The 25,260-nt window shown below is 49.0% G+C and overlaps 1 protein-coding gene across 9 annotated transcripts in view; it reads left to right on the forward strand.

Moving 5' to 3' along the window:
• Nucleotides 1-75: 75 nt before the first annotated feature.
• Nucleotides 76-25,260, forward strand: part of MTMR4 (myotubularin related protein 4) — a 29,270-nt gene continuing 4,085 nt past the window's right edge. Inside the window, exons 1-17 of one of the 9 annotated variants that reach the window (XM_017950656.1) lie at nucleotides 76-1,025; nucleotides 2,497-2,535; nucleotides 4,025-4,746; nucleotides 6,165-6,254; nucleotides 6,599-6,715; nucleotides 7,609-7,691; nucleotides 10,261-10,421; nucleotides 10,538-10,634; nucleotides 10,828-10,941; nucleotides 11,776-11,972; nucleotides 12,224-12,352; nucleotides 13,508-13,619; nucleotides 14,118-14,313; nucleotides 14,605-14,790; nucleotides 14,873-15,043; nucleotides 15,195-15,349; nucleotides 22,566-23,964. In XM_017950656.1, the coding sequence (XP_017806145.1) occupies nucleotides 4,702-4,746; nucleotides 6,165-6,254; nucleotides 6,599-6,715; nucleotides 7,609-7,691; nucleotides 10,261-10,421; nucleotides 10,538-10,634; nucleotides 10,828-10,941; nucleotides 11,776-11,972; nucleotides 12,224-12,352; nucleotides 13,508-13,619; nucleotides 14,118-14,313; nucleotides 14,605-14,790; nucleotides 14,873-15,043; nucleotides 15,195-15,349; nucleotides 22,566-23,964 (3,252 nt within the window). In that variant the 5' untranslated portion in view covers nucleotides 76-1,025; nucleotides 2,497-2,535; nucleotides 4,025-4,701. Of the gene's footprint in view, nucleotides 1,026-1,202; nucleotides 1,301-1,362; nucleotides 2,414-2,496; nucleotides 4,747-6,164; nucleotides 6,255-6,598; nucleotides 6,716-7,608; nucleotides 7,692-10,260; nucleotides 10,422-10,537; nucleotides 10,635-10,827; nucleotides 10,942-11,775; nucleotides 11,973-12,223; nucleotides 12,353-13,507; nucleotides 13,620-14,117; nucleotides 14,314-14,604; nucleotides 14,791-14,872; nucleotides 15,044-15,194; nucleotides 15,350-22,565; nucleotides 23,965-25,260 lie in introns of those variants that run through there. The other 8 variants (XM_021929095.2, XM_017950653.3, XM_017950655.3 and 5 more) reach the window with 8 other exon arrangements.

Below are 25,260 nucleotides of genomic sequence, written 5' to 3' on the forward strand. Positions count from 1 at the left end.
TGCTGCAGGCATTGTAATCACCAAACACTATAGTAAGTGTTGGGAATGAATAAAAACACAATCACCGCCCTACAGGAGTTCAGTATTTAATTTAAAAAATTACAGCATCTGCTAGGTTGCAGGCTGTTCTAGACCCTGGAGTTAAAGTAGTGCAAAGTTCCTGTCTTCCTGGAACTTACCAACTGTACTGAAGTTTCAATGTTCTATAAACAAAGATAGGTAAGGACCCATTGGCCCCGGGGCTTGGTATTAAAGCGCTCAGGCCCACTCCAGACCTGAGAATATCAGCTGAATCTGAATCAACTGTTCTCCATTTCTGTCGGTTGGTGGTATAGCGGGGCCACAGCGACCTCCAGCGGCCACCCTCCGTTTTGTGGTCTGTTCTGGGTCCCCGGGAAAGAAAGGCAGGGGGCGATAAGCCGGGTCCTCGGGAGCGCCCTGGTCTCCCTTCCCTTTACAGACTAGGAGGCCGCAGCTAGCTGGCAGTCTCAGATCCAGGTTTCCCAACTCTGGGATGAGAGTTCTTCACTCAGGACTGGCAGCACAATGCAGGTCGTGAAGAACGGCAGGGTCGTTTATCCGTACAAAGTGAGTGTTGGAGGAACCCATCAAGACACACGAAGGCTGGGAAATCCCAGCGCTGCCAGTCGGAGACGACCAAGACTGAACCTCAGGCCCAGCCCTCCCTTCTCTCCTAGCCTGCAGGTTTTTCTCCTATTCTGGCGTTGGGACCGGATGACAGCTGCGAAACCAAAACGGGAATGGATAAACTGAGGTGCCACTGGGGATCTGTTTGAGAAGTACCTCCAGGGCGGGGCCATCACCGGAAGTGGCTTAAGGCTTGTACCCTACAATGCCCGCCTCTAATTGCGCTACCAGTAGGCGACAAGCCGCCTCCACTTCCGGTCCCCAGAGCAGTAGCCAGCAGCCCCCTCTTTACTGCTCTCCTACTGGCTGCCGCAAGGACGCGCTGTGATTTCCCATTGGTCGCGTCTCCTCTCCGGCGCCGCGCCTCCTTCCTCCAGGTATAGTCTTGTCTTCCGGTATCCGATTGGCTAAAGGCTGGGAGGGCGTTTGCCCGAGTCAACCAATGAGTGGGGTCGAGAGTGAGGGCGGCGGCTGCGTGATGGGGGCAGGGCGGGACTTGGCGTGGCCATTGGCCAGGGCGGGTACAGGCTAGGGATATGATTGGTTCAGGAGAGGGGCACCGTGGTGGGGTCGGGACTGCGCGGCCTCAGCAGCTGCGGGAGACGGAAGTGGCAAGAGCGCGGCCTCAGAGGGTCGGGCGGACACCGCCTGGGTGAGTCACCGTGCCCCCTGCACTGCGAGCCTGGGAACCGCAACGACCGCGTCCTGCCCGGCCCCGCCCTGGTCCCCACCGGCTTTCCTGAGTCCCGCCTTCTGTCATTTGGGGCTCCGCCTCCCAGTCTTTAGGCTCCGCCCCTAGAACCTGGGCACCTGGGCTCCCCTGCCAACCTGGCCCGCCCTCCGGGACCAGATCCCCTAGGTCTGAAAACCCTGGGCCTCCCAGGCCTGATCCTTGTCCCTCCTTCCCTCCCTTCGTTCCCTGGGGCTGCTGCCAGTGGGCGGTGAGGCAGCACCTCTGGCTTGTCTCTTGCGGGTTTCCCCATGAGGGAGAATGGCCTAGGGAAGAGGATACTGTGAACAGGGAGGTGGGCAGGACCACAGATGGAGGCTTTTATCCCCGCAGCCTCCCGTAGGGCTCTGCTGCACTGCCCGAGGATAGCAGGCATGAAGGAAAGTGTCAGTGAAACCTGGGCCTGGCTCGCTAAGTGAGCCTAGGAGGCCCCATCCTGAAATCCCTGTTACTTGGGCTCATTGGACAGCTGCTGACTCCAAGGCCTGGATTGGCCTGATTCTGTCCCTGTTGTGTGGCCTCCTCTCCATAACCTCCACCCCACTTGGTGTCAAATATACTCAGCAGGACCTGTGCAGCCCTGCTGCCCTCTGATCACAGGTTGTGGTCCCCTCCCTCTTGTCCCACTCTGGACTCTGCCCCCAGTAAACAGGTCAGGTGGGTACTACTCCCAGACTCAGAAACTGGCAAAACATTCCTGTGGACTCATGCTCCTTCCACTACTGCCACTTCACCCAAAGATTCAGGGCCCAAAATGAGCCCCAGTTGGGCAGCCTGTGTCTCTTCAGAGTTGGCAGTTCTGCTCCCCCACAAAGAAGTGTTCTCCCTCTGCGTCTGGGAATCAGGACTCCTGAATTCTGCCGAATAATCTTGGATGACACTCATTCCTGCTCCAGAACTTCGTGGCTGACTTCATGCCCTGCAGGATCACTTGTTGCTTTCTCCCCATGTAGCTCCCATTGCCTCTCTCTGGCATGGTGACTTGTGGAGAGACTGGAGTCTCTGCGAGGGAGAAGAATAAGAGTTGTAGAGAAGGTCGGGGTAGATGTGTGGCATTTGTTGATTCTATGGTAGTGTTAATGGGGCCCTTTACTTTTATGTTCCCTGTCTCCTTACAGTGAGAAGCAGGCAGCCAGGACCCTTGCCACGGTAGAATGGTGAGTACCCTGTCTTTCCTCAGGCCATTGTGTTTTCTGTAATCCTTGTGTCTTTCTCTGTGAAACTGCCCCACCTCTCCTAGACCTTGAGCTCCAGGCTACCCTGTTCAGCTCCTAAACAGGTTCATCTGCCCTGGAGATAAATTAGGGTTTCTTTAGATTACACAACATCAGCCAGAATACAGCACTAGGACTGGAAGCTTCTAGAAATCGTTTTCTGCATGTGCTATGCCCCATACTTTCCTCATACTCCCTACCCACCACTGGCTCTATTAACCCTTCATAACAGCCCTCTTCTTGCTTTTCTTGGGTGCCCGGTAGAATCTCTGTGTTCTGGTCTGAAAAGCCAGGCCTTCTTTATCTCAAAATCCTTGGACTTCTGGTGGGTCCTTTGAATACTGTGGATGCTATATCAGGAGTGACTCCACCAAAACTGTGGGGCTTCTCCAGTTCCAGGGTGCTGCTGTTAAGCCACTACGGATGACAGCTGACTGAATATCTAGCAGGATAGCATCTTCCAGGGTGCCCAGAATATCACCAGAGGTGGTTTACAATGATCCTATTAATTTTCCATTAACTGTAACGGCCCTTCTCTCACCCCAAGTCCAGGGAAGCCCTTAACTCCTGAGAGCTAGGAGGAGGCAGTGAGATGGGAAAGGCCTAGAGAGCTGCAGGCCCTGGCCCAGACCAGGCCCTTAACCTGGTGGTATCTCTTCAGTTTCTTTTAGGTGTCCCTTGTGCTTAGGGGCAGGTTAAAGAATTCAGTAGATGAGAGGATTTTCTCCTTCCCTCCCTTCCTTCCATAGACATGTGGATTTGATGTGTGCACTATTGGTTCAGTCTCTTCTCAGAAAGCCTGCTGGGTTTGGCCCCCACCGACAGATAGCTCCTCTTTTTCTCTTCTGGGCTACCCTGAAAAGAGCATGGGCTTCAGAGTCAGCTTCATCTAATTTCAAATCCTAGCACCACCACTTAGGTAAATTACATACTTTCTCTCTAAGCTTGAGTCTCACCAGTAAGACAAGATAAGGTTTACTTCTTGGGGGTTGAAAGGTTTTAGTGAGATAATGTTAGAAACTCGCGAGTTCATTGTAGGTGCTTAATAAAATGTCAGGTTTTCTTTTATTACTCCCTTCTCCCCCAAACAAGACAAAAGCCCTGGTGTCTGAAAGTTACCAGGTGCAGGAAGTTTGGGGTTCCAGTCAGCTCCCTCTGTGACTCTTGGTGACATTTTGAGCCCCTTATTCCTGCTCCCCTTGGCCCTCTACCCAACTCTCTACTCCGCTGCTCCTGGGTTTCAAGTTTCATTTTTTTGTATACCTTCTGTGGTCCATACTTCTAGCTCTTCTCTTTCCTAGACTGAGAAATCCCTTCTCCTCCAAGAAGGACTTTATTACGCAGAGATCAGAATGTGAAACAAGGGACAGATGGAGCTGAAGGACTAGGGTTGGGTAGGGGTATTGGATAAAAAGCTCATTTCCCTTTCCAGGAGCGTGGAATGACTAACCTGGCACCATTCTAAGGGGAAAGAAGGGTTTAACGAAGTCACAGGATTGAAGGACCCTGATGGGCAGGGGCATGGTGGGTAGTGGTTTTGGAGGGAAAGGAGGAAGCAAATGGGTAGCGGGCAGGTGAGCTCCACCTTGGGATCCAGAGCAGGCGTCGGGGGAGCTTAGGAGGGGAGGGCGTGGGGATGGTTTTGTAAGAGGGCACGGGGTGGCTCACCTGGGAAGAAGGGAAATGAGAAGATGTGGGCGGTCCCGTAGCCCATGTTCCTGAAAGCTCCTAAAGGTCCCTGGAGTAGGGTACGCCCTCCTACAAGGCCCAGGGTCAGCGGGGAGGGAGGAGGCTGGACTTGTGGGCGGGGCCCGCGGAGCCGCCCCGCCCCTGCCTCCGCCTTCCCGCCGCGGTCCCGGGCTCTCCTCGCGCCTGGCTCTCCTCCCTTCTGCGCTCGTGCGGGAGGGCGGAGCTGGGCCCGCTCCATTGTGGAGAGTAGGGGAGAGGCGCGCGGGAGCGGCACGGAGGCCCCGCCACCAGCGCCCTACCCTCTTGGCCGCCGCGGCTGCACCTGGCGAGCCCCGCAGCCGGGATGCGGCCGGCGCTCGGGGCTGGCGGGCAGCGCAGCGGCTCCGGGGACATGTACGCTCGCCCAGACCGCCCGCGACCATGAGCCTGACCGCCCGCGTCTCCTGCTCCATGCTTAGCTGCTTCGTAAGTGCCCACCCTGCCTTTGGGGGCCTAGGAGACACCCGCAGCCCCGCCCTGGGTCAGCCTTCGATTTCAGCCCATCCCCCTTCCCAAGGCCCCTGGCCCGGCTCCGAACGTTTGGGGCGGGGAAGGTGGGTTAACCCGTTTATTTCTTGGACTTGCTTCTATCTTTGGGTGCCGGAGATGGTCGAAGGCCAGGAATGGAAATTCTGTGGTCCATCCTGGCCCCGCAGCCGCTGCCCTTGACTGCAGATCTCTAGGCCCCGCCCTGCAGGGGTACATCTCTTTACCTCCGCCTCTCCATCTTGGTCCCACCCGCTGAATCCTTGCTTGGAGATGTGGGATGTGGCCAGTAGGCTGAATGGGATGTTAGGGAGCTGGTCGGGGAGCACAGGATGTCTGTGAGCTGGCTCGGGGCTCCAGTCCCTTCCCTCTTCCACCACTCCATCCCTCACCTGACATGCCAGCCTTTTCTCCTTGACTGTCCCCCAGACAGCCTCTCTTTTCCATCTTCCCTGTCTCTGCAGGGTTCCGTACCTCTGCATCATTCCCGGTCCTCCCCTCCTCCCGCTCTGGCTGATGCTCCTTCCCAGCTTCCCCCATCTGTCCTCTCAGCTGTCCCCCCCCACCTTCCCCGTGGGTGTCTGCCAGGCCTCCTCTCTCTCTCTCTCCTGGCTGTCCTTGGGTCTCCTGGCTCCTCCCAGGCGCGTGGATCCCCTCAGGTCCCCTCCCTGGTGGTTGGGAGGGGAGTTCCTTCTGCTTGCTGTGGGTATTCCTCAGGAATTCCCCTCTGATTAGCAGGCAGGGCAGGTTACTTGGCAGGTAATGGGGGCTTGTCAGCAGTGTGGGTCTAACAAGAAGATAAGCCCAGCTCCCAAACACGTCTTCCTTTTGAAAGCATCGGTGAAGGCCCTCTAGAGGCGTGGGACTGAATCCCCCCACCCACTCCTCTTTGTCTCCTTCACCCACCAGATTGAAGCTTCAGTGGCTGTAGGCGCCTGATTTCCCTCCTCTCTAAAACTAGCTGCCACACCTGGCTCCTTTTCCTCAGGACAGCACTTTCCCATCCCCACTCCTGCCTTACCCTTACACGAGTCTAAGGAAAATAGTCTTTCTTTTCCTTAGTTTTCTCTCCTCCATTTTTGAAATGTTGGTTCTGTAGGACAGTCTTTCTTTGAAGAGTACAGATTCCCAATTCCTCCTGGGGCCTCACTCTTTCCTTAGGCTTAATAGGCTGATACTCTCTCCATTTCACCCTTCCCTGTGTCCAGCCAAGTCAGATCTCTTTTCCCTTCTCTGGTGACCAGAACCTTTAGCGGTGTGTTTATGGTTATCTGTGGATTTCTTGGTGGGGAGGGAAGCAGAATGAGCCTGATGGGCTAAGTGGAGCTTGGTGACTTAGGACTGTGGCCTTCCTACAGGGTGAGGAGGGGCCCCCCAGCCTGGAGTACATCCAAGCCAAGGATCTGTTCCCCCCCAAGGAACTAGTGAAGGAGGAGGAGAATCTTCAGGTAAGGAGGATTTGGGGGCCAGGGTAGATGCGGCTCCCTGCCTAGTTAAAAAACACCCTCCCTTCTCCCAAAAATCCTCAAGGGGATCTGGTACCAGAGCTCTGGCTTCCTGTTCCCTGGTCTCTGGAGGAGGAGGGTTTGTCTGTGTATCCTGGAGCCTTTGACCCCGGGGAAGGAAAGGGAGCTTTCCTGTACAGCTGTTGCCTGGTGCTGTTACTGTGGAGAGAACTCTCCTCTCCGGCCTTGGTCCGCCTTTTCCAGAGGGGATCCCACAGATCAGGGGCTGTAGAGGAAGATAAGGTGGTCACTCACTTTGGACTGAAGGTTTCTCTGCCCCTTGACAGGTTCCCTTCACAGTGCTGCAGGGTGAGGGAGTAGAGTTCCTGGGCCGGGCAGCCGATGCCCTCATTGCCATCTCTAACTACCGGCTGCATATCAAATTCAAGGACTCTGTCATCAACGTGAGTTTCTGTATTGTTCTTCTACCCCTAAGCTAGAATCCCTATGAGGTTCTAGCCTGGTGGAACAAGGTGGGATTGTTCCAAAGCTCTCCTTGATCATGTCGTTAAAAAAGTTGGAGGCCGGGCGCAGTGGTTCACGCCTGTAATCCCAGCACTTTGGGAGGCCAAGGTGGGCAGTTCACTTGAGGTCAGGAGTTTGAGACCAGCCTGGCCAACATGGTGAAACTCTATTTCTACTAACAATACAAAAATTAGCCGGACTTGGTGGTACGCACCTGTAATCCCACCTACCCGGGAGGCTGAGGTGCGGGAATCTCTTGAACCGGGAGGTGAAGGTTGCAGTGAACCGAAATTGTGCCACTGCTATCCAGCTTGAGTGACAGAGTGAGACTACGTCTCAAAAAAAAAAAAAACTTGGGGATCCCTTCTCTTTCTCTCTGACCTCATGTTTTCCTGCCTCATTTTCCTAGCTATAGCTCTGTTTCTGGCTCATTCTCCTTTCTCCTCTTCTCTCTTTCCATTATTCTATTACTGGCCCTTCTAAGGAGCACAGTGGCATTGTTGGAAGAACACAGGCTTTGGAGTCAGACAAACCTGGGCTCTTTTCCTGTGTTGCCACTGACCAGCTGGGTGACCTTGGTCAAGTCACCTAACTGAGGCTTGATTTTTCTCCTCAATAATACGGGCTGAAAACACCTGCCGTGCAGGGTTATTGGGATCATTAATTGGGATCACATATGCAGAGGACTCCGTACAGTTACCAGGTGCTTAACAGACCCTCAGTAAATGTTGGTTTCCTTCCTGCTATTGATACATCAGTGCCTAGACTAGGGTGAGGGTAAGGAGTGATACCCAGTGGGGAGTCTGAGCTTCAGTTTGCCCTTCCTCTAAAGGTCCCCCTCCGGATGATTGACAGTGTGGAGAGCCGTGATATGTTCCAGTTGCACATTTCCTGCAAGGACTCCAAAGTGGTGAGGTGAGAACAACGGGGCCTCACTCAGGTCCCCTGGCCCTCGTTTTGTCCAGATCTCTGTGCTGCAGGGTTTCTCTGGTGCGAGAGAGGAAAGATCCTGCCTCACTTTCCCCAGTTGGAAGAAAAGGTGAAGACCATGTTCTGGGTTGGGAGGTCAGTGTACTGACCCATAGTATCTTGACCTGAAAAAATGGGGGTAATGCTTGGTTCATGGAGTCATCGTAAGGATTAAGTGAGATAATGTGTATGTGTATGAAAGCACCGAGGACAGTATCTGGCACAGAGCATTCCCATTATTGTTGGTTTATTTATTTATTCGTTTGATATACATGTATTGAGTACCCTACTCAATGCCAGACTGTTTTAAGCCCTGGGGATATAGCAGGGAACAAATAGACAAAATTTTCCCTTCTCAGAGAGCTTACATCCCAATGAAGAGATACCAACCATAAGTAATAAGTAAAATTTGTGAAATGATAGTAAATGTAAAGGAAAAAAAATAAAGCAGTGAAAGGGAATATGGAGTGCTATGAGGGTGAAGATTGTAAAACAATTAGGCTGGGCGCGGTGGTTCACGCCTGTAATCCCAGCACTTCGGGTGACCAAGGTGGAACGATCGCTTCAGCTTAGGAGTTCAAGATCAGCCTGGGCAACATAGTGAGACCCTGTCTCTACTAAAAATAGAAAAAATTAGCCAGGTGTGGTGATGCGTGGGAGGATTGCTTCAGCTTAGGAGTTCAAGATCAGCTTGGGCAACATGGCGAGACCCCATCTCTACTGAAAATATAAAAAATTAGCCAGGTGTGGTGATGTGTGCCTAAAGTCCCAGCTACTCAAGAGGCTGAGATGGGAGGACCTCTTGAGCCTGAGAAGTTGAGGCTGCAGTGAACTGTGATGACAGTACTGCACTCTGGCCTGGGTGACAGAGTGAGACCCTGTCTCAAAAAAACAAAACGAAAGTGATCAGAGAAGCTGCACCAAAAAGGTGGCAGTTGAGTCAAGACTTGAAGAAAGTGGCCATGTGGGTATTTGGGGGAAGAATGTGCCAGAGAGAGAGAATGGCAAGTGCAAAGGCCCTGAGGTGGGTGTGTGCCTGCCTATTGGAAGACTGGCAGGGAGGCTGGTGTGGTTGGAGTAGAGTGCCTGTGGGTGAGAGTAGTGGATTACAAGATCTGAGAACAAAGCGGGGTGTCAGACATTTTGTCATGAAGACTGGCTTTTACTTTGAGGGAACTGAAAAACCACTGGAGGATTTTGAGCAAAGGCGTGATGTGATCTGATTAATGTTTCACAGAATCACGCTGGCTGCTCTATTGAGACTAGATGAAAGAATGGGGGCAAGAGCAAAAGCAAAAACTGGGAGGCTAGTTAGGAAGCTATTGCAGTTGCCCAGATGAGAGATCATGGCGGCCTGTCTGAGGTGGTAGCAGCCAAAGCAGTGAGAAGCAGTCAGATTCTGGGTGTATTTTGAAGGTGGAGATGACAAGATTTGCTGACAGATTTGAAATGAAAGAAAGAGGAATCTGGGATGACTCCAAGGTTTATTAAAAGGATACCCACTTTAGAGCCTACCATGTGCTCAGGTCTGTGGGGCATTCAGAGGAACATTCACATTGCTCTTTCCCTCAAGGAGGCTAAACTCTAGCTGCTGGAAGACCTAACATGTGGCAATGCTATGGGAAAATGTGGTGCTTAGTACTCCAAGCAGGCCAGGCACAGTGGCACATACCTGTAATCCCAGTACTTTGGGAGGCTGAGGCAGGAGGATCGCTTGAGCCCAGGAGTTCAAGAATCAGTCTGGGCAACATAGAGAGACCCTGTCCCTACGAAGAATTTAAAAAGTTATTGCACAATTATGGTCTCAACTACTCAGGGGACTGAGTTGGGAGGATTGCCTGAGCTCAGGAGGTCAAGGCTGCAGGGAGCTGTGATTGCGCCACTACTCCAGCCTGGGTAACAGAGCAAGAGCAAGACCCTCTCTCAAAAAAAAAAAAAAAGGTGTGTATATATATATATTCCAAGCACATTAAGAATCAAGAGAGGAAGGAGTTTCTGGAATAGAGTAGGCTGGGAAGTCTTCAAGGAAGAGGTGAGACCGAAACTATCTTCAAAGCATCAGTAGGATGTGGCTAGGCAGAGAGGAGACATTATCAAGCAGAAGATAAACCAAGGAGATGGGAAGGATGTGAGCAGGACTTCCAGCCTGAAGCAGAAGGTTTGAGTTAGGGAGTCATGGGAGATAACACTGGTCCATTAGGGTAGGGACAAGGAGTGCAGACTTTCAGGGCCATGTGGTAGCATTTAGATTTGACACAAGAAACAGTAGGGCCCCATTCGAGAGGATAAGTATGCCTCAAACACAGGAGTTCCTGGGAAGAGAATTATCACGAGAGACAACTTCTGTTGGGTGTTGGTCAGTGTCCCTCATTCCCCCACCCCGGGTCCCCACTGCTTTGCCTCTTGCTTTGCAGCCTCTCTTCACAGCCTTCCTGTGGCTGTGTTTTTGACCCTGATAGCTCCATGGCACAACTGCACTTTGCCTCACCCAGGCCTGTGGCTTCTTGCCCGGCAGGTGTCACTTCTCCACTTTCAAGCAGTGCCAAGAGTGGCTCTCACGGCTAAGCCGAGCCACAGCAAGACCTGCCAAGCCTGAGGACCTCTTTGCCTTTGCCTACCATGCCTGGTGCCTGGGGCTGACTGAGGAGGACCAGCACACTCACCTATGTCAGCCAGGTGAGGCCAGTCTATTTTCTTTGGGAGGCTGCTTCTTACCCCTTGGTTCTCATCCCTCCTCCACTCCTGCACATCGGTGCTCTGGGAAGCTAACCATCATGGGGGCTCTGTTGCAGGTGAGCACATACGTTGTCGGCAGGAGGCGGAGCTTGCAAGGATGGGCTTTGACCTGCAGAACGTCTGGAGAGTCTCACACATCAACAGCAACTACAAGTGAGAGGGTTGGGGACCAAAACTCCTTCCACACCAAACGGCTTCCGTGTTTGGATAAAGCGTGGTGGGCACAGCTTCTGAGTCTGTGAGGGAGGAAGGCTTCTGGTTTCTCTTCCCACAAGGCCATCCCCAGGGATCCTGTCGTCACATGTTTTAGACCCAGTGCGGTGACCCCCACCTGGTCTCTTTTCAGATTGTGCCCCAGTTACCCCCAGAAGCTGCTGGTTCCTGTGTGGATCACTGACAAAGAGCTGGAGAATGTGGCTTCCTTCCGCTCCTGGAAGCGGATCCCCGTGGTTGTGTATAGGTGAGGCAGTGGGGCCGGGAAGTAGGGAGGCCATTTCTTACGCAACAAGGAAAGAGTCAGTATTGGAGGTTTTGGGTAACCTGGCTGACTGGGAATTGACACTATGGGGAAGTATAAAATAATTTTAAAACAAAAACTATCTTAGTTTTTTCTCCTAAGAATAAGGCTGTTAGGGAGTTTATTCATTCCCCTCCTTTTTTGAGAGAGAGAGAGAGAGAGAGAGAAAGAGAGAGTGTGTGTGTGTGTATGTGTGTGTGTGTAAACATTGGTACACGAGTTGGCAAACTGGCCTGCAGACAAAATCTGGCTCATAGTCTATTATATAAAACGGCTTGTAAGCTGTGAATGGTTTTTACATTTTTAAAGGGCTATTTTTAAAAAAACAAAGAAGAAATACATGACAGAAACTGGTTGTGACCCACAAGGCCAAAAATTTGTTGTCTGACTTTTTACTGAAAATGTTTGCTGATCTCTGCACTAGAATATTGTAGCTAAAATAGAGTGAGACAGGAAGTAACCCTGAAGTTTGGAATTGTTCCTGTTCTTGGCTCAGCCAGGCCTTGTTCTCCTGCTGGGTGTCTGTACCTGGAGCAGTTGCTGTGCATATTTGATGAGTCAAGGTCACTTTGGGCGTACAGAGCCCATTTGAGAAAATATGTGATGGTGCTTTGTAAACTGTGAAGCCTGCTAGAGATGCTGGGGCTTTTGGTTGCTGTTATGGCCTGGATGAGTGGGTAGCCCCTGCTGGCTCTAGAGACTTTGGTCTAACCCCCTGAGGTAGGCCTCTGGAGGCTTCGAATGCCAAGGGCATTACGGTTTCTTCTGTTTTGTCAGACACTTGCGCAATGGGGCTGCCATTGCCCGCTGCAGCCAGCCAGAGATCAGCTGGTGGGGCTGGCGCAATGCTGATGATGAGTATCTGGTCACGTCCATCGCTAAAGCCTGTGCCCTGGACCCGGGGACAAGGGCCACTGGGGGCTCCCTCAACACCGGGAATAATGATACCAGCGAGGCGTGTGATGCAGACTTTGGTAAGGTGTGGATGATGCTAACCCCCCAGGGAGCAGGCCCCCTCCTTGACTTGATTGGCTCCCAGGGAGTCCTCAGTGAGAGTCTGGGAAGATGATCGCACACGGGGTGCTGGGGTCCCTGCCTTGTCGGAAGCTGTGGAGTGTGAGGGGTCTGTAGTTGCATGTTCTGCCTTCTGAGAGGGAGTGCCAGAGGGCCAGCAGGAGGCTGGGTGGCTGGCTGACTCAGGGGCTCCTTGCTGCTATGTGTTTAGATTCCTCTCTGACTGCATGCTCTGGAGTGGAGAGCACAGCAGCCCCCCAGAAGCTGCTGATCCTGGATGCGCGATCCTACACAGCAGCAGTGGCCAACCGGGCCAAGGGTGGAGGCTGTGAATGCGAAGGTATTGCTCTTATCCTGGTGTCTGCAACCAGCCTGTGCTGTGGGTGGCTTTGGTGAGGAGGGGGTTGGGGGCCGTTTGTATAGTGGAAAGAGCCCAAACAAACCTGGCTTGGAATCATAACTTTGCTACCTACTAGCTATGGCTATGACTATGACTATGCTGAAGTTGCTTAATCTGTCCAAGCTTTATTTTCAGTTTTACAAGAAGGGGGTGTTACAAACTTTGCAAAATTGTTGGGATGGTTAGAAGTTGCCTATGTAGGCTGTGCCCAGTGGCTCACACCTGTAATCCTAGCACTTTGGGAGGCAGAGGCAGGCGGATGACTTGAGCTCAGGAGTTCGAGACCAGCCTGGGCAACATGGTGAAACCCCGCCTCTATCAAAAATACAAACCATTAGCTGGGCATGGTGGTGCACTCCTGTGGTCCCATCCCAGCCACTCAGGTGACTGAGGCATGAGAATCGCTTGAAGAGGCAGAGGGTGCAGTGAGCTGATATCATGCCACTGTACTGTAGCCTGAGTGACCATGAGACCCTGTCTCAAAAAAGAAAAAGAAGTTGTATATATAAAAGTATTGCTGCAGAGCAGCTACTATTTATTGAGAATTTAGCATATATTGTCTTTCTAAGTACTACTATCATCTGTCATTACTGTTACTATTATTAGTATATGGCACCTGAGTCTCCAGAGATACAAGTGTGATTCAGATTTCAAAACTGTATTTAGTTCCCATGCTGGAGTGCTCTGCCTGGCCAGGGAAGCTTTGCCCACCAGGGACCACTCTTGTCCTGGATGCCTGTTTCCAGGACGTGCTTTTTTTTTTTTTTTTTTGAGATGGAGTCTCGCTCTGTCACCCAGGCTGGAGTGTAGTGGCGCGATCTCGGCTCACTGCAACCTCCGTCTCCCAGGTTCAAGCAATTCTCCTGCCTCAGCCTCCCAAGTAGCTGGGATTACAGGTGTCCACCACTATGCCCAGCTCATTTTTGTATTTTTAGTAGAGACGGGGTTTCACTGTGTTAGTCAGGCTGTTCTCGAACTCCTGACCTCAGGTGATGCACCTGCTTTGGCCTCCCAAAGTGTTGGGATTACAGGCGTGAGCCACCGCGCCCAGCCTAGGACGTGCTTTTACGTCCCACTCTCCTGTCATGTCTACAGAGTACTATCCCAACTGTGAGGTCGTGTTCATGGGAATGGCCAACATCCATGCCATCCGGAACAGCTTTCAGTACCTCCGGGCTGTGTGTAGCCAGATGCCGGATCCTAGCAAGTAGGTGTTCCCTGCTCGGATTCCTTCCAGTCTCATTCCTTACCCAGTACCTCTTATTCTTGGAAGATTAGATGGGGAGATGAGAAGTTCGGAGAGCAGGAGACCTGAGGGCCTGGGTGGAGTTGGGTGCCATGGGCTAGTTCCAAGAACCCTTCCACTTCTCAGCCAACACTTTGGCGTGGTCACAGGACATTGAATTCCTTTAGTTTGGATCAGTTGTTCTACTCAAAGAACACAGAGAACTGGGGAGAGAAAATGGCTGAGTGCGCATGTGATGCTTCCCAGTTCCTCTTTTGAGCCTCATAAGCTCTTATCTGCTGCAGGTCCTGTCTTCCCTACCTTCCTGCTAGATACCTCTTGTCCAAAAGGCCCTGGGTTGTACCTCTTTGTTTCAGTTCTCACTGGGGACTTTGTTGGGTAGGGCTGGCTGTGGATGAAGGAGAGACTGTTGTGGCCTCAGCTCCCTTTGTGACCGACTTGATTTCTGCTCTTGTGTAGCTGGTTGTCGGCTTTGGAGAGTACCAAATGGCTGCAGCACTTGTCGGTAATGCTAAAAGCAGCTGTGCTGGTGGCAAATACAGTAGACCGGGAAGGCCGGCCTGTGCTGGTACACTGCTCCGATGGCTGGGACCGCACACCGCAGATCGTAGCCCTGGCCAAAATATTACTGGACCCATATTACAGGACGTTGGAGGTATTGAGAGGAATTGGGTGGGAAGACCAGAGGGAATGTGGGAGGAGGGAAGGTGTTGAGCCCTCTGGATCTGTCCTAGGAATCTTTCAGTAGAGGACATTGGTGGCTCTTTTTTTTTTCCTTTTTTTTCAACTCCCAAAGCTTTGGAAAATTGGTGGCTTTTAGTCCTCTTCTAGGTCCAGTCCTAGTTTTCTTTGAAGCTGCCAGCTCCCTGCTTTGGGCAGTTCCCGGGAGAGCAGCACATCAGCGTTTCCAGAGAGGCCCTATGTTTGAATAGTTTTTTTTTTGCAGGGCTTCCAAGTGTTAGTGGAGTCTGACTGGCTGGATTTTGGGCACAAGTTTGGAGATCGCTGTGGCCACCAAGAGAATGTGGAGGACCAAAACGAACAATGCCCTGTGTTCCTCCAGTGGCTTGATTCTGTTCATCAGTTGCTTAAGCAGTTCCCCTGCCTGTTTGAATTTAATGAAGCATTCCTGGTAAGTCCTAAACCCTGTGACAAGAGGGATGGGGGGAATGACAGCCTGAGGCCCCCAGGTGCAAGCTCTCTCTGCCTTCTAGGTAAAACTGGTGCAACACACATACTCCTGCCTCTATGGCACCTTCCTGGCCAACAACCCCTGTGAGCGAGAGAAGCGCAACATCTACAAGCGGACCTGCTCTGTGTGGGCGCTCCTTCGAGCTGGCAATAAAAACTTTCATAACTTCCTCTACACACCCAGCTCAGACATGGTGAGTCTCAGCCCTTTTCCTATAGGTGCTATTTAGAAACCTATAGGGAGAAGGAGCTGAATCAGTAGGGAAAATGTAGAGTCAAGGGCTTAGGGAAAGAAAAGGGACCAGAGACTCTTGACAAAGCACTAGTATTGGGCTGCTTCCCTAGGTCCTGCATCCTGTTTGTCATGTCCGGGCCCTGCACCTCTGGACGGCTGTTTATCTGCCAGCATCATCTCCATGCACACTTGGGGAGGAAAACATGGATCTTTACCTTTCCCCAGTGGCCCAGAGCCAGGAGTTCTCTGGCCGCTCTCTGGACAGGTAAGAAAAGCCCTTCTTCCTTTCTCCTCTCTCCACTAGGAAAGCAATAACTGTTTCCCATCTCATCTAAATGTTCTCTATCTTTCTTTCTTTTTTTTTGAGACGGAATCTAGCTTTGTCACCCAGGCTGGAGTGCAGTGGCGCAATCTCAACTCACTGCAACCTCCATTTCCCGGGTTCAAATGATTCTCCTGCCTCAGCCTTCCGAGTAGCTGGGATTACAGGCGCCGACCACCACACCCAGCGAATTTTTGTATTTTCAATAGAGACGGGGTTTAACCATGTTGGCCAGGCTGGTCTCGAACTCCTGACCTCAGATGATCCACCTGCCCCGGCCTCCCAAAGTGCTGGGATTACAGGTGTGAGCCACCATGCCCGGCCTCTTTCTGAGGTATTTAAAAGCAACTTCTTGAGTCATTTGCAGGAAAAGCTTGGCCAAGACTTGTAGCCAGCCTGGAGTGCACTCTGTGTATTTTCAAGGTCCCCTGAAGATAAGGTTGGATACTTTTTTTTCCTGAAGGAGCTGCTATCACCCTGTATGATATACCCAAGCAGGGGAGAGAACAAAACAGAAAGGACTGTTTTAGGAAGGTTTGTGAGAATGGTCTTGATTTTTGTTCACTGGTACAGGGCACGGAGAGCTTGCTGTATTAGTAGCAACCTTTGTTGTGTCCAGCATTAGCTTCTAGAAACATCTGACTCTCAGGGAAATGGGTTCCCAGCAGGGGGATGGCCTTATATTACTCCGTCAGAAAAAGGCCAGAATTTAAAAGGGAGACATAAAATTAGTCATCTTCTGGCTGAATGTTTTGGGGGGAAGTGAGATGGTGTTGGTTAAATTATGAGAGTAGTTCCTGTTTCTTGTTTTTAAAAAAATAGTCAGTATGAAAGTAGAAAATCCCTTAGGATCCTTGTCCCCACAGGTGTCCACTATTAACATTTGTTATGTGTCTTTCCAGATGTTTATCTCTACATAGAGTAAATCTACACTCATGCTCTCATATGGAAACATTTTTATAAATAAAATCAGAATATTTTTACATACCCTTTTTACTTTTTTGCATATTCTGCAACTTGTTTTTCCCACTTTGTATTAGATTGTCTTCTCATAACAGCACATCTAAATTTCTTTTCTTGTTTTTATTGGCTTCAGAGTAGTCCACAATTTATATAACCAGATTCCTATTCATCATTTAGGTAATTTCCATTTTTTTTTTTAATCATTACAGGGAGTGCTTTTGTGAACATCCTTGTATGTGTAACTTTTTAAAAAATTGTAAAATACAGGCTGGGCATGGTGACTCACGCCTGTAATCCCAGCATTTTGGGAGGTCGAGGCGGGCAGATCACTTGAGGTCAGGAGTTCAAGGCCAGCCTGGCCAACATGGTGAAACCCTGTCTCTACTAAAAATACAAAAATTAGCCGGGCATGGTGGCAGGCACCTGTAATCCCAGCTACTTGGGAGGCTGAGGCATGAAAGTCGCTTGAATCTGAGGGGCGGAGATTGCGGTGAGCCAAGATCGCGCCACTGCACTCCAACCTGGACAACAGAGCGAGACTGCGTCTCAAAAAAAAAAAAAAAAAATTGTGAAATACACATGCTATTTAACATCCACACCATTTTTAAGTACATAGTTTAGTAGGGTTACTTTGTAGTTTTGTTTTGTTTTGTTTTGTTTTTTTAAAGACAGAGTTGCGCTCTGTTGCCCAGGCTGGACTTCAGTAGCACAATCTCAGCTCATTGCAACCTCTACCTCCTAGGTTCAAGTGATTCCCCTGCCCCGGCCTCCCGAGTAGCTGGGATTACAGGCATGCGCCACCATGCCCGGCTAATTTTTGTATTTGTAGTAGAGACGGGGTTTTACTATGTTGGTCATACCGGTCTCAAACTCCTGACCTCAAGTTACCCACCCACCTCGGCCTCCCAAAGTGTTGAGATTACATGTGTGAGCTCCTGCGCCTGGCCAGTAGGGTTACTTTGTATGCATATTTTTGCATTTGTGCTAGTATTTTTGCCCGATAAATGAAAATACTATGCTCAAAGGATATATATCTCTCTCTCAAATTTTGATATTTGCTTATTGGCTGAGAGCTTTTTTTTTTTTTTTAAGAGACAGGGTCTTGTTCTGTCACTCACGTTGGAGTACAGTGGCACAATTATAGCTTACTGTAACCTCAAACTCCTGAGCTCAAGTAATCCTTATGTTTCAGCCTCCCAGGTAGCTAATTAGCTCATTAGGCACGTGCCAATTTTTATTTTTTGTAGAGACAGGGTCTGTTGCCCACGTTAGTCTTAAACTCCTGGCCTTGAGTGATCTTCCTGCCTTGGCCTCCCGAAACACTGGAATTACAGGTGTGAGCTACCATGCCCATCCTGGCTAAAAGTTTTTAAAATATGACATATGTTATTGATTATTATAAAGGAAAACAAAAAACCCAGCATCCCAAATTACTGGTTTGAGGGTCTTTTGAACTAAGTCATTGTAAGGGGACCATGATAGGTTTCAGGAATTCAGTGATTTTTTTTCCTTCCCCAAACTATGCAGAATTTGGCTATAGGTTCATAGGTTTACTTTTCCTGGGAGAGGGGTCATAACTTTTAATCAAATTTTGAATAAGCTCTGTGACTCATTTAATAATCATTTCATTAACTTAGTATCTGACTTATCAATTCAACAAATGTTTCTTTAATACCTACAAGTTGCCTATTACTGTACTAGGTTTTGTAGGCTACACCAAATAAATAGAAGATATTGGTTCTACTTTCAAGATAATTTTAAGCTCTAAGGTAAGACACAGAGCAACTAGAGAACAATTCCTTTTTTTTTTTTTGTGATGGAGTCTCGCTCTGTCACCAGGCTGCAGTGCAGTTACGCAATCTTGGCTCACTGCAACCTCCACCTCCTGGGTTCAAGTGATTCTCCTGCCTTAGCCTCCAGGGTAGCTGGGACTACAGGCATCCGCCACCACACCCTCATTTTTCGTATTTTCAGTAGAGACAGGGTTTCACCATGTTGGCCAGGATGGTCTCAATCTCTTGACCTCGTGATCTACCCGCCTCGGCCTCTCGAAGTGCTGGGATTACAGGCGTGAGCCACTGCGCCCGGCCAACTAGAGAACAATTCTAAGCCAGCATCTAAGCAGATAAGAATGTGTGTAGTTTAGGCTGGGCGCAGTGGCTTATGCCTGTAATCCCAGTACTTTGGGAGGCCAAGGTGCACAGGTTGCTTGAGCCCAGGAGTTTGAGACCAGCCTGGACAACGTGGCAAAACTCCACCTCTACAAAAAATACAAAAATTAGCCAGGCATGGTGGCGTGCACCGTGATCCCAGCTACTTGGCGGGCTGAGGCAGGAGGATGGTTTGCGCCCAGGAGGTCGAGGCTGCAGTGAGCTGTGATTGTGCTATGGCACTCCAGCCTGGGTGATAGAGCGAGACCTTATCTCAAAAAAAAAAAAAAAAACGTGTATAGTTCAAAGCTTTAGAGAAATGATGTGTGTTTTAAAAGGGTCATTTGGTGGCTGTTTTACTCAGGAAATTTTCATGAAGGACCAGACAAGAACTGTGGGTCTGTTTGTGTTCTCTGTATCTGGCTTAGAATCTGGCACATAAGTAAATTTAAATAAATTTACTCAAGTAAAAATTTACTTAAAACTGGACAAATGGCTGGGTGTGGTGGCTCATGCTTGTAATCCCAGCACTTTTGGAGGCCAAGGCGGGCGGATCACAAGGTCAGGAGATCAAGACCATCGTGGCTAACATGGTGAAACCACATCTCTATTAAAAATACAAAAAAAAAAAAAAATTAGCCGGGCGTGGTGGCGGGCACCTGTAGTCCTAACTACTCAGAAGGCTGAGGCAGGAGAATGGCGTGAACCTGGGAAGGAGGAGGTTACAGTGAGCCAAGATGGTGCCACTGCACTCCAGCCCAGGTGACAGAGTGAGACTCTGTCTCAAAAAAAAAAAAAAAAAAAAAAACTGGACAAATGAATGAAATAAAGGTAGTTGTGAGCTTAGTAACAAGGTTAGTGGAGAGGGGTCCAAAGGAAATAGATACATGAGAGGTAGGGTTTTTTTTTGAAATGGAGCCTTGCTCCATTGCCCAGGCTGGAGTGCGGTCACATGATCTTCTCAGCTCACTGCAACCTCTGCCCACCGTGTTCAACTGATTCTCCTGCCTCAGCCTCCTGAGTAGCTGGGATTACTAATTTTGTATTAGTAATAGTAGCTGGGCTAATTTTTGTATTTTTAATACGGGATTTCACCATGTTGGTCAAGGTGGTCTCGAACTCCTGACCTCAAGTGATCTGCTCACCTTGGCCTCCCAAAGTGCCGGGATTATAGGAGTGAGCCACTACGCCTGGGCGAGAGGTAGTTTTTTTTTTAAAAAAGAACTTCTGTGGCTGGCAGGGGTTGAGAAGGGGCTATTTTAAGGAATAGAAAGAAATATAAGACAGGTCATTGAGGGCATTGAAGGCTTTAAACATTACAGTAAAGAGTTTATTTTGATTCAGTTGTCAATAGGAAGTCACTACAGGAAGTCACTGTGATCTTCTGACAGTGGGATCCTTGGAGAACTAATCAGTGAGTACAGGGTAGCTGGAGGCACAGAGACCAGCCAGCACTGCTGTAGTAGTTTAGGTATGAGGGGAAGAGTCCCTGGCAAAGAGGAAGGATTAAATTTAGAAGCACTATAGAGAACCATTGGCAGGCTACAGAATTGATTGAAAGTTGAAGAGTAGAAGTGAAAAGTACTTTGGGTCCCAAGTATCTGAGCTTAGAAAGTAGGAGAATATTAGTACCGCTAATAGACATTGAAAAGTCGAGAAGACAAGCCAGTTTGGGGAGAAAGCGGAGATACAGGGAAATTGGGATTGAAATATTAGTTGACAGCAAAGAAGGAGGTGTGTTGTAGGCAGCTCAAGATGGAGAGTGGATTTGGAGAAATAACTGGTATAAAGATTTTAAAGGGAATGGTCTCTGTAACAACTGACCTGACTTACCTTTGATTCTACCTTTCCCTAGATCAAAAATGTTCTACTGTCTTTTTTCTTATCCTTCCATTAAAGTCATAAACACATTCTTCTATACCCATCTCAAATCCTACCCTCTCTGTGTAGCCTTCCTTGACCACCTAGCTGGATGAGCTCTCTCTCTTTGTTCTAAACTCAGGTATTATTATCTCTGTCAACATTGCTGATTAACCTTTGGTACACATAGAATGAGTTGTGGAGGATGGCAGTTATTTGAATTGGGATGAAGAACACATCGGAGTTAATTATAGGCTTCTATTTGTTGTTGTTGTTTGAGACAGTCTTGCTCTGTCACCCAAGCTGGAATGTAGTGGTGCGATCTCGGCTCACTGCAACCTCTGCCTCTTGCCTCCCAGGCTCAAGCGATTCTCATGTCTCAGCCTCCCAAGTAGGAGCTGGGTTTACAGGTGTGCACCACGACGCCCAGCTAGTTTTTGTATTTTTAGTAGAGATGGCATTTCACCATGTTGGCCAGGCTGGTCTTGAACCCCTGGCCTCAAGAGATCTGCCTGCCTTGACCTCCCAAAGTGTTGAGATTACGGGAGTGAGCCACTGTGCCCGGCATATTCTTTACTTCTTTTGTATGCTTGAAAGTTTCCATAATAAAATGAAAAGAAAGAAGTCAGCTGTGGCACTTAAAAGAATACAGATCACTGGGCCTCACTCTTGGCCATTCTTATGCATTAGGTCTTGGGTGGACCCTGGTTGTCTGGATGTCTAAGAAGATCCACCAAGATGCCTGATGTATATCACACATTCAATTGGCACCTAGCAGTGGAAAGTTGATGTGGTATTTTGAGCTCATTCATTCATTTCTCAAGTCATTTGCCCCTGGTAGTGTGCTAGGTGCTGGGGATTCAAATAAGACAGAGTCCTGCCATCAGCACACTTCAGCAGAGGGAGTTAAACAAGTAAACAATGATGTGCAATAATGTGTTATAGGAAGTACTGAGCAATGTGCTTTGATGTGGATTCTTTTGTTTAATCTTCATAATAGCTTTAAGAGCTAGGTACTTTAACCTTTATTCCATAGATGAGGGATCTGAGGCTTAGAGAAGTTAAAGTCACACAGCAAAGATGTTGTTAAATTGGGATTTGAGCCCTGCCTATGGGACTCCAGGAACTCTAATTATAACGACTGTTTTTGCCTTCCTGGAATTTCATACCATTAAAAAAAAATCAAAATTGGTCATAAAAGTTATATCAAATATGTATACAACATTTATTTTAAGTTTCAAAAATCAATTACTTAAAATAAGCTGCGTTGTAACTCTGCCTTTGGGGGATTTTTCCACATGGACTGAACTGACTGAGCCATCTAAAAATAGGAGGCCAGTGAAGTCTCTACTGTTTCCCTGGTGAATTTCCCTCAAGTTTTCATTGCTCTAAGGACTTTGAACTGCATTAATAATCAGGATGGCCATTCTTGAAAATGTCCCTTAACCCATCTGGTATATATGAATGCCTCTAGAACTCTGAGTGCTATATACCAGGGGAAGTTTCCATGGGGCCTTGGGAATCAGAGGAGCACACCGCTGCTAAGTGGTTATAAAGAGCAGTGCTGAGGGAGTTGTGTTGTCTTAATAAAGTTTGTGGTTATTATGTTTGTGGTTGGTTGCCTATATTTTGAATTCTCGTAGCATCTCTACAAGGTATGATTTATTATCATCATTGTATAAAGGGAGAGACCAAGTATCTGGGAGGTTAATTTACTTATTTGTAGTCATGTAGCTAATTAGTGTCAGAGCCAATATGTTCTAGCTCCAAAACCCATCTTCTTTCTGTTTTATTGTGATGGAGGCAGTGAGATATTGGGTTTGAGTCTCGGGTATAGTCCTGGCTGGAACAGTAGATTCAGAAGGCATTGGCATAGAAGGCAGCTGAAACCATTGTAGTGGTTGAGATTGCCCAGGGAGACTGGTAGGTTGAGTGCTGACAAAAGCTGAGGATAGATTTTTGGGTTCCGGAGGACAGGGTCCATGTCTTACACTTTTTTTACAGAGTAAACTTTCAGTGAACATTGGTTATTTGTGATCTTAAGGGTCATTATTGTTAAACTTAAGTGTTCTTAAGTGTCATTTTTTCTAAACTCTGGCTTTGATATTGCTCCACTGATTCAGCTCCATATATTGTATTGCAAGTGCCCATCTCCTGACCCGGAGGTGTTATATTTGTCATTCCAGATTACCTAAAACCAGATCCATGGATGATCTTCTTTCTGCCTGTGACACAAGCAGCCCCCTGACTCGTACATCCAGTGACCCTAACCTGAATAACCACTGTCAGGAGGTCAGGGTAGGCCTGGAGCCCTGGCACAGCAATCCTGAGGGATCAGAGACAACCTTTGTGGACTCTGGGGTAGGAGGTCCTCAGCAGACTGTGGGAGAAGTGGGTCTTCCTCCTCCTCTGCCCAGCAGCCAGAAAGACTACTTGAGCAATAAACCTTTCAAGAGTCACAAAAACTGTTCTCCAAGTTACAAATTGCTTAATACCACAGTGCCTCGGGAAATGAAGAGCAACACCTCTGATCCTGAGATCAAAGTCCTGGAAGAGACTAAGGGACCAGCTCCCAACCCTTCTGCCCAGAATGAGGTGGGTAGGACTTTAGATGGCACAGGGGAGCCACCTGAACATTGTCCTGAAACAGAAGCTGTCAGTGCACTCTCCAAGGTCATTTCTAACAAGTGTGATGGAGTTTGTAATTTTCCTGAGTCTTCCCAGGACTCTCCTACAGGTGCGCCCCAACAGGCCCAGCCAGACTCCATGCTAGGTGTGCCCTACAAATGTGTTCTCGATCACAGCCTCAGCACCCTTTGCAACCCACCAAGTGCTGCCTGCCAAACTCCTCTAGGCCCAAGGGCTGACTTCCTTAACCAAGATCCCTCAGGGTCTGTGGCAAGTATCTTCCACCAGGAGCAACCGAGTTCTCTGCCAGATCTGACTCATGGGGAGGAAGACATTGGTAAAAGAGGAAATAATAGGAATGGGCAGTTATTGGAAAATCCTCGCTTTGGGAAAATGCCATTGGAATTGGTCCGGAAGCCAATTTCTCAGAGCCAGATTAGTGAGTTCTCTTTTCTAGGGTCCAACTGGGACAGCTTCCAAGGGATGGTGACTTCATTCCCAAGTGGGGAGGCCACCCCTCGGCGGCTGCTTTCCTATGGCTGTTGTAGCAAGAGGCCAAACAGTAAGCAGATGCGGGCCACGGGGCCCTGCTTTGGGGGCCAGTGGGCTCAGAGAGAAGGTATGAAGTCACCTGTCTGTTCTAGTCATTCCAATGGACATTGTACTGGCCCAGGAGGAAAGAACCGGATGTGGTTGTCCAGTCACCCAAAGCAAGTCTCTAGCACAAAGCCTGTTCCACTGACCTGTCCTTCTCCAGTGCCTCCTCTCTATTTGGATGATGATGGACTCCCCTTTCCCACGGATGTGATCCAGCATAGGTTACGGCAAATCGAAGCAGGGTACAAGCAAGAGGTAGAGCAGCTACGTCGACAGGTGCGTGAGCTTCAGATGAGGCTGGATATCCGTCACTGCTGTGCCCCTCCAGCAGAGCCTCCCATGGACTATGAGGATGATTTTGTAAGTAGTCACCAACTGCCATACACCCATTATTTAGTCTGTTCATCCAGCCTTCCCTCCATTCAGCATTTATTCGTTGGGTACTTGCTGTGTGCCACTGAGTTAGGTGCCTGGACTATAGGATGAAAAACAAGTAAGCAATTAGAATGATGTTTTTAAGTGCTATGATTGAGGAGGCATCGGGTGTTAGAGGGCTGGAATGGAGTGAAACGTCAAGGAAGGCTTTCTTGAGAAGGTAATGCTTGAGCTGAGTGCTGAAGAATGTGTGATATTTAGCTAGGTAGACAGTGAAAAGGAAACACCATTTGCAGAAGCATCGTGGTAATAGGTACTCCAATGATATGGCTTAAAAGGATGGGACATGCGAGTGTATATGTGTACATGCATGCATACACACTTACACTGGGGCTGTAAGAGACAGATAGGGTGGTGGGAGCTGACATTGGAGAAGTAGGTGGAGATTAGAAGGGTCAGCTTGAGTGCCCTTCTTGTTTGGATTTTACCCTTAAGGCAATAAAATTTTAGGCCAGTGCATAATATGATCAGAGTTGTACTTTAAGAAAATGACTCTTGTACTCTTGCAACAGTGTACAATTTTTTTGTTTGTTTGTTTGTTTGTTTGTTTGAGATGGAGTCTCGCTCTGTCACCCAGGCTGGAGTGCAGTGGCGCGATCTCAGCTCACTGCAACCTCCGCCTTCCCGGGTTCACGCCATTCTCCTGCCTCAGCCTCCTGAGTAGCTGGGACTACAGGTGCCTGCCACCACGGCCGGCTAATTTTTTTTTTTTTTTTTGTATTTTTAGTAGAGACAGGGTTTCACCGTGTTAGCCAGGATGGTCTCAATCTCCTTACCTCGTGATCCGCCCACCTCAGCCTCCCAAAGTGCTGGGATTACAGGTGTGAGCCACTGTGCGTGGCCCAACAGTGTACAATTTTAATGAGTCAGTTGAGACCCAGATTGGGAGGCTGGTAAGGTCATTTTGGAATAATCTAGGTGAGAGATGAAGACTATGTAGGCTGTGCAGTGTTGGGCAGCCTCAGGTTCTGGCACCATAGTCCTTGGGGAGCTTCTAGGAGCCAGCTTCCTCCCCATGGTATCTTGCCATTTTCAGACACTTTCCTTTCTTCTGTTAAGGTGCTCCCCACTTGCCTGCTTCTCACTTCTCTGGTGCTTTAAACAGTAATCAACAAACCTTTTTTTTTTTTGTAAAGGGCCAAATAATAACTATTTTAGGTTTTGTGGGCCATACAGTCTATGTTGCAACTACTCAGCTCTGCTGTTGTGCAAAAGCAGCCA

Source organism: Papio anubis, chromosome 17 (assembly GCF_008728515.1).
Source record: "Papio anubis isolate 15944 chromosome 17, Panubis1.0, whole genome shotgun sequence".
In the NCBI taxonomy this organism is placed as follows: Eukaryota; Metazoa; Chordata; class Mammalia; order Primates; family Cercopithecidae; genus Papio; species Papio anubis.